At 32.2% G+C, this 11933-nt stretch overlaps 1 protein-coding gene across 1 annotated transcript; it reads right to left on the bottom strand.

Annotated features, from left to right (window-relative positions):
* Positions 1-10934: 10934 nt before the first annotated feature.
* On the bottom strand, positions 10935-11702 carry LOC128922089 (tigger transposable element-derived protein 1-like). Its single transcript, XM_054231577.1, has one exon. It carries the CDS (start codon positions 11700-11702, stop codon positions 10935-10937), a length of 768 nt encoding a protein of 255 aa, XP_054087552.1.
* Positions 11703-11933: the final 231 nt, after the last annotated feature.

Genomic DNA, 11933 nt, shown 5'->3' with positions numbered 1-11933 from the left:
AAGACATAGAGCAACTGAGTAACATAATCTCAAGTTTTTAGGAAATATGTACAATCTACCGTCGGGTTATTTTAAGGAACTTTATTTGATTGGACTCCAAGCAGAATTGTTTAGAAAGTTCCGCGTTTGATATAAGATTGGTCGGAAGGTCATCATAACTCTGTAATCGTTTGCAGTATCCATCCCATTGATGGTTTAAGAAAGAGTAGAGGGATCTACAATTGATCAAATGAGGTCTAAAGTTTTTACAAATGATCGAGACAACTTCAAAGGTAGAATAACTGTATTAAAATAAGTAAGAAATGCTTTTGATATCTCTGAAATGACTCCCACCGTAATTTACTGAAACGATTTATTTGACGATGTGGTCTAAATGAGTTGTACATTTTTCACAACTTTCGACGTGGGTTATCGCGACAAGAATGCATCGATGAACTAAAATCTTTGTATGGCTATGAAGTACCATCCTATAGCACTGTGAAAAACTGGTACAACGAATTAAATCGTGGCCGACGCTCGCTCAAAGACGAATTCCGTGAAGGTCGTCCAAAAACAGCCGTTGTGCCAGAAAACATCGATGCCGTACGTGAACTGATAATGCAAGACCGTCATGTAACATACCTTCAGATAGAGGCATGCCTATGCATTTCTCCCACCACCATACATTCGATATTGCATGAACACCTGGCCGTAAAAAAGGTTTGTTCTCGTTGGATCCCGCACAATTTGACAATCGCTCAAAAAAAGGCTCAAAAAAAGGCTCAAAAAAAGGCTCAAAAAAAGGCTCAAAAAAAGGCTCAAAAAAGTGCTTCGAAAATTGGTTTGAGCGCATGCAAAAGTGTATAAATCTTGATGGAGAATATTTTGAAAAACAATAAAACCATTTTCGTTGATAAATATTCCTATTTTCATTATTAGGACAGAAATATATATAGCAGCCCTCGTATAAGAATTAAGTTCTTTATCTTTCTAAAGATGATGCCCTAGAGTAGGATGTAATAGTACTGTTGTAATCTAGCTTTAGAAGACTGGACTGTGACTGGACGGTGACCTTGACATATAAAATATGTAAATTATATCGGTAGACTATATAGGGATTGCTTTGCTTTAATTTTAATGAACAAAATTAGGAGACAGATCTGGTCTCTTAGAAAATGTTTGTAATTTTTATATATTTTTTGAGAGTCACTGTAACAACTTCCACATATATATACAAATGTACATTATATATCAACATTACATATGAATTGCTTTCCTTTACACTCGCCCTCGCATCCGTCCTTCCTTCCTTCCTGACTGTCGCTACTGTCCTGTGTCGCGTCATCGTCTCATAGCTGCCGCTGCCGCTACCACAGAATTGTGGGTTAATATGATTTATGAAAATTGTCAGATTAACATATTTAAACATGGAATTACACAAACAAGCAACAACAGCAATGCCAGCACTATATTGGATGGTGTCATATCAACGTTGTCTGGGCAGTTTGCGAAGCGCATTGGCTCATTTGTCCATCAACTCAATGCGTACGCTTTAACTTGCTTATGTTAAATTGATGAGTCAAGTGAGGGATGGCGTGAAGGCGGAAAGCAAAAGCACTATGATTTGTGTTGCGGCTCAAAAGCCACTTAACGTAAGGATTTACACTCGCATACATATACGTGTACATGAGCAGGTGACACTTTTGTAACCAAATTCAATTTTTTCTCAACCTTTAATGCGGTTGCCTCAGTCAACTTTCACTAAAAATATATACTTCTTGATATTTACAGTTCTACATAAGTACATATATGTACATACATGTGCCCTCGTCCCTTTTTGAATTTGTCATTTCATTTCTTTTAATTTTTTATTTCGTTTTTTTTTTTCAAACTTTATCCGCCTACTCTCTGCTGTTTTCCTCATTTTCAGTTGTGGATTCAAGCGTATTCAGCGGGTCAACGGGAGTGCAAAGTTGAGGTTACAATGTCACATGTCCTGTATACATTTCATATTATCATTGATGTGACATTTATTGTGGAGTCCTTTTGTGTCGCATGAAAAACGACAGTTGTCATTACACTTCTTATTTATCCATAACACACACACACATTCACTTGTTTGTTGTCCTTTTTATGTTCTACTATTTACCGTTATGTAAATAGGGAAAAGTCAACAGAAGCAAAGTTGAAAGTGTCTCATGTGGAATAAATGCAGGTACTTTTGGGCAAACACAAACGCACGCATTTTAAGTACCGTTATTATCACAACATACTCACATACATATATTTAAATATTTTTGAGATTTCTATATGTAATATATATTTTGTATATATAGAGATAACTACGCATATTTATTTTTATCAAATGTTTCATATCATCACTGCAATCATGTTCACATTCACATTGTACAACAACAAATGCACATATCACCGCATAAAGGTCATCTTGTGTAATGTGTTATTAAATTTTTTTTCATTTGAGTGTTGTTGTTACATACATTGCTTTGTGTGTGCATATGTTTGCCGCTTTGCCCAAATAATTCATCAACTCTGTTGAACTTTTGTGAAAGTGTGATATCGGATTTCCTTTGTGTCAACAGATTTGGGTCAAAGATACTTATTTCATCTCACATCTAACAAGTACTGTAAGGCTATGTTCAGAGTATGGCCACGATCAAAGCTACTTATATCAGAATGGAAGATTTATAGTGGCTCAATTTGTAGAGCAGCTAATATAAAAACATAAATACTTTAGGAATATCAAAATATGTATATCTGTTTTAGGGGTATGGAATATTGTTAAAGTGACGACTATTTTGTTTAATTAAACCCAATAACGCTCAAATCAAATCTGAAAACGATAATCATATTCTGTCCTAGAACTTATTTTCATCATTTCTTTTATGGATATAAATGGACACCTTTTTGCTCTATTATCTCGCATTGTACCAGTAGCTTAGTAACTCAATTGTTTTAGACCACCAAGTGGTCCACCAGTTTTCCCATTATAAACTGTTTTGCAGGATTATCCACTGAATGTGTTTCGTAAAGAACTCCCCATTGGCTTAAAATTCTCTTGATGTGATTTCATAAAAGTCTTACCTTAAACATTTTTTCAGTTTAATACATGTTTATTTCGATTTCTAACAACCTCTTTCGACTTATTACATTTATAACAATTGGAACACAAAGATCGCCATATTAGCAGTCATTATAATAACATCGATGTCAATATTTTTTTTTAAACAAATACGTAGGGGTCTGATTGTTTATTATATCAACTAAGCTATCTACTCGTTTTTGAACCAAATCAGTGGAGTGATATTTCATACTATAATTAGTTGAAACCTGTCTCCAAACTGGTTCGCCACATTTTCCTCGATCGAATTTTTTGCCCTTAGCAAAGCATGCAAGTGGCTCTTCACCACTTGCATTCCAATCGGAATTATCTAAAACTAACTAAATTCTTCCAGTTACATCATTCGGCATACCAGAGCCTACCAAATCGTCTTCATTTACCACCCCATTATGCACATATTCAGAATCATCACCTTCTTCTCTATTATCCAATCAACGGCCGCATTAAATAATGTTATTAAATCATTCTTAAAACCCTTCCTGTATGCCGTAATTATGCTTGTGGAAATCACCTAAAAACGTTGGTAATTGTTAATGGTTATGACCATTGTCCCCAATTGTGGACATCACTTTTGAATGTTATTTTGTTATTTTTCAACAAAATACCACTTCCAAACGCTTGTGCACTCTTCACTTAATATATTAGTCCAATCCTTTAGTTTAGTTTCACAATATATTCGTAAATATACATATTTGCAATACATACTAAACAAAAGTTATGTTGCCAAAATGTCTAATTTTGAAACGCTAGAAATTTCATTTTATTGACACAATCCTCACAAGTTTTTGTTTGCATATACTACTCGTGTCGTCTATATATTATAATTGTAGTAACATTATAATTTTTTGATGTTCAAGATATAGATATCGCAAATTGAAGAGGTGTCCTCGTATGGGGAAAGAGAGCGGTAATGGGTTAAATCGGAAAAACCTATCAAATATTATTTTGAATCGATCGATCTTAGGATATACCGCATAGACTTGAAGTAGCTGTTCAAAAAATTTGTCGAGATCAAGTCATTTAATATTAGAGGTAAATTCATAGGCCCATTAATACTATACATACTAGGCTGTACTTTTCCTCTATTTATTATGTAGAGTGCTCAATTTTTTTAATGTTTATTTCTCTTACATATTTTTCTGATCCGTAATATTTTGCTTCTAGCTTAAGAAATCATATTTTAGCTAGTTCTGAAGTGAGAATTTCGAGGAAATAAGTTGGTTATCACTTCAATCTCATTTGAATATCCTCTGACCCGTTAATCTTTTAGAACTATATGTTTTATATAATCTAACAAGATACCGTATATAACCAAAATCAAAACCGGTATTTTAAATGTTCACATATCAGAGAGCTAGTAGAACTAACTCTCCTTACAATCAACTGCCTTTATTAACAGAACATATTTAAAAACGGTGTTAATGAATACAAATCGTACAGAATGTTGCCATAAGTTCGACTGACTATGTTTTCTTAGGATTGGATAACTGGGTACAAAAACTGTATAAAAGTGTGTAAAGAACATGAAAAATTCTCTGTACCACCACATAATTAGCTAAAACAAAGTTTTTATCTCAAATTGTTCACATTAAAATATTTAAAATGTGATATTAAAAATAATTGACCGATCAAACAGCTATGATACATATAGCTTTAAAGCATATCTGAATGATAAATGCATAAAATGCATAGTTCGACAGTTTTCACAAACTCAATCTTCCTTAACCTCAAAAAGAGTCAATTTAGAAAGATTTTTCAATCAAATTCCACAAGTTTTACTTTTTGACCTTGAAATATACCGTAAAATATAGCACAACATAGTATTTCTGTCATTGTATAAAAGAAAAACATTGCATTAAAATTCATGTACGTACTTAGCAACCTCTCCACATATGTACAGTTAGCTACAAGGTATAATTATAAATCAAGTTTCTAGTCACATTTTCGGACCAAGGTGATAAATCAACGCACATTTTTCGTATGTGTGAACAGTTCACACAAAAGTGACATATTTCTATCAGACAGTGACGTGGATTACATAGCAATAACGGTAAAACTGTTCGGACGGCCACGTGTTGTTCACATCGTTAGGAAATCAAGTTTAATGAATTTATTGACTTATATGTTTCTATGTGTTACATTGGGTCTATTAAATAATTCCAACAACTACTATTCACCTTTGCGGTGGTAGGAGAATACGATAAACTGAGAGAGCGACCAGTTTTCTTTTACGAAATATGTTTATACCACTTTTACCTTGGTTTTTTATAAATATAAGGGTATAAATGTTTTTAAGCCCTAATGCCCTGACTGGCATCATTTCTAGAATTCAACAGCAGAATTATCTGAAAATGTTCGACGAAAGTATTTTTAGTGTCTGTCGGGATTTGAGGTCAAATATATAGACTTTTTACTGGAAGTCAACTCTTGTTCTTTGTTAGACTTGTTTTGTTTTTAATTCTGTATTTGGCACTATACCACAAAGACCGTGTTTTGACTACACCAGCAATTATTTTTTTCTGTATATATATGTATGTATATCTAAGCCACTGTTGTCACGCTTTACTCAAATAAGTTAAATAAACAAACAGTTATGTAAACAATGTGAGTGAGTTTATCACCGGCAAATACGTTCCATGTATTTGTGATGTCAACAAAGCCAAAACGGAAGTGTCAAAGCTTTTGATTAGAGGTATTCGTGCAAACACAGACGCGTCTTCCATCATTAAATATAATAAACTTAGATATGTACATATGTACAGAAGGATGTGACTGAGTTAAAGTCTTTGCTTAAAATATTAGAAAAAGTATCGAATTTTTTTTTTAGCTTTTAATAAATTACAGAAACAACAAATTATAGATTATAGAAATATTTGAATGAGTTTTTCTGTTGTTATAGCCCTTTGTCACATTAAATTATTATCCTCAACAAATTTACAAACAAACTTAATTGGAAAATCCTTTAAAATTTTCGTTTAAGCCAATTATAAGTTTTGAATTTCTTCTACTTTTATTCACATTTATTATACTCTCGCAACAAAGTAACGAGAGTATTAAGCTTTTGTTCACATAACGGTTGTTTATGTCACCAAGAATTAAAGGGGGTAGATATGGGGTTATATATACATATATAAATGATCAGCATGACGAGTGGAGTTGATCCGGATGTATGTCCGTGCAAGCGATAACTTGAGTAAAAATTGAGATATGTAAATCGGACCATTGTCACGCCCACAAAATGACGAAAACCGAAAACATATAAAGTGTCATAACTAAGTCATAAATAAAGTTTTAGAAGTAAAATTTCGTACTAAGGATCGCACTAGGAAGGGGCATATCCGGATTTAATTTTTTTGGGGAAGTGGGAGTGGCCCCGCCCCAAAATGGGTTTTTTGTACATATCTTGTAAACTACTAAAGCTATATCACCCAAACTCTCTATAGTAATTTCTTTTAGGTACTACCTTATATAGTCCAAAAATAGAGGAAATCAGATTATAACCACGTCCACCTCCCATACAAAAGTTATGTTGAAAACCTCTAAAAATGCTTTCATTCAGTAAAGAAAGACACAAGAAAACTTTAATTTTATCATAAAGTAAGTACAGAAAGGCTGCATTCAAAATGGTATACAAAAGTTTGAATGGGCGTGGCTCCGCCCACTTATGGGTCAAAAACGATATTTCCGACCAATTTCAGTGATATTCGGTTTTTTAATAGTTTCCTTGCATCCCAATGATATTTTGTGAAACTAGGTCAAATTGGTTCACAACCACTCCTACTTCCTAATACCAGAACTTTGAAGTCAATCTGAATCGTTTACTTTACAATATATAAAGTAAGCACTAGTGAAGATAACGGAACAGAACTTTGTTTAAATACTGCATTTATAGTGTGGCACTCCCTTTCTAAAAATCGCCGAAATCGGACCATAAGTTTTCAAGGACCCACATATAGAAAATAAGGACCTCAGTGCTTCTAATCTTTTTTTCCGAAAATATTGGTAAGTCTTTTAGATATTTTGAAGAAATTCAGAGCGAATATGTTTCTTCTAGTAATACGTCTCTGTGCCAAAAATGCTGAAATCGGGTAATAACTTTAAATAGCTCCCAAATACCTAATATAAGGGTTTTCAACTTTCAATGGACTTTATACCTTATGTATGACGAAATTGTGTATTATATTAATAAAATTAAATAAGTAAATTGCGACAGTATAAAATGTTCGGTCACAACCGAACTTAGTCCTTCCTTACTCGTTTTTATTGTGAATTCTTTGATATTTATAAATACTGATTTAGCACAAAGTAACTGAGAATATTTGAAATTTGAGCCAATAAAAGGGCAATTCCACTTTTAGCATTCAAATGATTTCTTTGAAATTGTTATTGCTGTCAGTTGCATGTACACTTTTAATGATTGCGCTACAAATAACTGTGAAATAAGTTATTATTAGTACAATGCTTGCTACTGATTTTGCATTTTGTTCGCACTTCAAATTTGTGTATCGTAGTGAAGAGTTTCTACAAAAGTGTAGTTTATTATAACTACTTGCGAGTAACAACAAAATAAAGTTTTTATATAAGTGTGCTTTAGAGTTTATTTTATAATGCAATGTCAGCTTTTTGTGAGAAAAAATAAAATATTCTGTTCGTTAACTTTTCAAAGATATCAGAATTTTTCAAAGTACTTTTTACTCAGTAGTCATTAATTTGCTTGCTTCGATTACAATGCACTTGCAATTACACCTCGTATATTCGTTGGTAGTGATGCTTCGGTAATCATTAATCATTTGCCTGATGCTTAAAATTGTAAAATGTAAAAAATACGAAACCAATGTACTTAGTGTTGGTTGTATTTTTTGTTGTAATGTTTAGCATTTCGTTTTTCCACAAAGATTAATTGCTGTGTAATGAGTTGAATTTCTGTTAAGTATTATGCTGTTTAGGCATACTAATTATATAAGTAAGTTAATAATTGATTTTTACGTAAAAATTTCTACATATTTTACATGCTATGATTATACTTATATATATAATATATATGCACATATAAATACTTATATAATATATTATTCATAAGAAAATTATTTTCCTAAATTTACAAAGTAAATTCTGACATTCGGGACCTTAGCTATTTTAAACAAAAAATTAAATTTGAATAGTCATTTAAAAGCGGGTGTATTTTACTTGCTTTATCTATTAGCTTTCATTTATGGGTATATAAATACTTTAAACACAATAAAACTGGATAGGTACAATATATTATGTTAATATCATTTCCATTTAATTAAATTGCTTATAATTATTATTCGTTCCAATCCGAATCCAATCTTTGACTGATTGAGCCTTGTCAATTTGGTTTTTTCTTATCAAAATAACAAAGCACCTACAACTACAGCTGTTATGATCACAAACATCCATTAGCTTCAAAATAGCAGTCATGCATAACAAACAGTTTTGAAGCTTACTATAACAGCCAAAGCAGCGCAGTCGACGCTGTCGCTGGTAGGTCGAGACTTTTCTGGCCTTTAGTTCTTGGTGTAAATATTACATATATGCGAATTTTTTAAAAGACTCACCTTTAACGACGTTATGTTGGCTTCTATACGTTGAAACAGCAATACTTCTGTAACTCTAGTAACACACAAACAGTCATTTAACTAACAAAAATGTCTCTCTTTGCCTGCGCAGCGCACTCACATACAATTTGATAGACTTCTGCGCAAAAATTTTTTTTTAAATGTTTATTACACTTTAATTTTCACTTAATACACACACTACAACAATATTTAATTAAAAAAACTTGTTTTTATTTAATATTTCCGGCAATAAACACTATTTTCATAGATATTTCGCGAGCGCGACTAAGCTTGCTGTTTGACAATTGAAATGGCGGCGGATACTGGAATATAAGTGCATAGAGTTGCATTTGCTTTGATAAAATCGCACTTGTGGTATTCATAATGTGTATTAATAATGCATGAATTTTAAATGTGATTTTAATAAATATATAAAAAAAAATAATAATAATAAATGTAGTGCATAAGGACTCGTATTGGCAATATATTGTGTGAATATGTATATCTGATTTATCGTCTTCGATCTTTGACTACTGATTTGAGATATAGTGGAACTTCTCTAACTCAAATCATCATAATCCACAAAAAAAACTTCGAGTTAGAGAGACTTCCGAGTTACAGAAGGTAATTTGTATGAATTTTGACTTCTATTGCCAATTCAATAGTTCGAATTATGGAGAACTTTGAGTTAGAGCCGTTCGAGTTATGGAAGTTCAACTGTAGTTTTATATAAATGATTAAAAATATTGTAACAATTTTCACAGCATCCAGCAGCTTTTTACTTCAATTCTGTTTGTATAAATCAGCAATTTAGAGTATTTAAATATTTTATTGACATTAGTTACAAATAATAAAAATGTATTTATAATACTCTCTGAGTTTCCAAGATTTTTCAACTAATTTACAAATATGAAATCATAAGAATTTTATGGTTTTCAAAGAATCAATATACATTTAGGTAATAATATATACATATATATATATATAAATATATATAAACAATTTAACAAATCAGTTATATATTCCTGCTTATTTCAGATTTTTGCCGTAAAAACGTTGATGTCATACGAAATGAATACACTTAATTAAATTCTCAGCACACGGTATCCAACAATAGATGGCACTATAATTTGAGCAGCATCCTGGAAGATATTTAAAAAGCTAGTGTTGCCAGATTGGTCAAAATTTAAATAATAAAAATTCATTTATGATCAATTCTACATTTTGTATTTGCTGATTCCATTAAATTTAATATTGCTTTAAATATATTAATCTTTATTTTTAACAAATTTCAGATGTAGCAATGCTGAGAAATTTAAAACATAAATACTAACGAAATGTTGCTCGTTTTTTATCCTAACTATGGAAATAAAAAAATCAGAATTTATTTTCAAAAAACACTTTTTTGTGACTTTTATAAAATTTAAATTTCTAAACTTTTTTTCTATATGTGGCAACGCTGGCTTTCCAACAGGCTGTCGAGTTCCGCCGCCATTTCAAATGTCTCACATTTGATTCCAAATCGCCTATAAAGTAGTGCACTTTTTATTAAGAAAAGTATTTATTAAAGAGCTCTTAAGTGAAAATAAGTGTTCAGTGATACAAATAATGAAAAAAAATCATAAAGTCAGTATAACTGGAAAACGGTAAGTTTTTAATTATTGGTAGAAAATATTTGCCGCACATGAACATATTATACACATATATATGTACAGGATCCATAAATATGAGAACTGCACGTAACTTGGAAAGAGAGCCACCTTTTATAGCATTTTGTTGTTGTTAGCGGTGGAGAGTCATTTTATAGCAACAAAATTATAGTTCCAAGTGAAGGCAGCATTATAGTGTTGCATACTTTTCGGCGGTCAGTAACAACTGTTATACAGGCACGCAGTATGTGATCACTCATGTAACAGTTTGAGAGCTCAGGCAATTGGAGTAAGACAATTTGGTAAATTAACTACACTGGGGCCCCGGTTTGCGTCGTTAATGGGGACCGTAGAGACGCGACGCAAAACGAAACGACGCAAATCGAAACACATTTCCTCATATACTTACTGCAAAATATTTTTAATTTGTTCCTGAGTTAAAAAAAAAATGCAACTTTTTAAGAAGGCATTTACATAGCATACAAAACATTTATTTTAATCTATATATATGTTTATATCTATAAAAACAAACTCACATTTTTAAAGCAAAACAGCAATTTAAAAAAGAAATGCGATGAAATTAAAACCTTAGTCGTCCAAAATTTCTTCGGGCTGAGTTACATTTTTGCATAAAAATGCGTCCAAAGTTTGTTGTATAAAAACTGCTTTTTTCTCCATGTAAACATTTTTGTAGCATTGTATGGCGTCGGAAAGAGATTGACTTGCCTTGGCACTACGATTTTCATTGGGATCATTGTTGCAAAAAATTTCAATCGCCTGTTCTACCAGTTCCATCTCTTTTGCAATTTGCGCAGTTGTTAGCTTTTTTGGTTCTGTTTGGATAACGGTCGGATCAGTTTCATCATCCAATGTATGTTCAGTACCAAAAGTTAATAACATTTCGTTTGTGAGCTCTTCATCCTGTAAGTTTAACAGTTCGTTGATATCCTCAATCCCCATTCCTTCAATATTATTTTCCCTAGCCAGATTAGCAATTTCTTCCCGAACAGTTGGTATATCGTTAATCGGAACATTGTTTTTAAGCAAGCACTCTGGCCATATATTTCCCCAACTTCCATTCATACAAGTCACTTTAACTTCTTTCCATGCAAAACCAATATTTTCGACAGCCATCTTGATATTGTAATCCTTCCAAAACTGCGGTATGGTTAATTTATCTGCTTTATCAGTTGCTTCTATAAGTTGAGAAAATGTTCGCCGTAGATAGTAAGAGCCTTGATCCATCGGCTGTATGATAGTGGTGGTGTTAGGAGGCATAAAAACAATTTTTATATTTTCAGAAATATCATCTGAATATATGGGATGTCCTAGAGCATTGTCCATCAGTAACAGCATTTTAAAATCAATCTTTTGAGAGCAACAATAATCTTTTAGTTCGGGAACAGCGCAATTTTTAATCCAATCTGTAAATAGCGTGGCAGTCATCCATGCTTTCTTATTAGCATGCCAGTGAACCGGAAGATCACTTCTTTTCACATTTTTAAGTGCTCTTGGATTCTCAGACTGGTAAATAAGAAATGGCTTGAATTTAAAATCCCCTTCTACGTTTCCACCTAGAAGAAGGGT

This window comes from Zeugodacus cucurbitae, chromosome 2 (genome assembly GCF_028554725.1).
Source record: "Zeugodacus cucurbitae isolate PBARC_wt_2022May chromosome 2, idZeuCucr1.2, whole genome shotgun sequence".
NCBI lineage: Eukaryota > Metazoa > Arthropoda > Insecta > Diptera > Tephritidae > Zeugodacus > Zeugodacus cucurbitae.
This window is presented reverse-complemented; position numbering and strand designations above follow the sequence as displayed.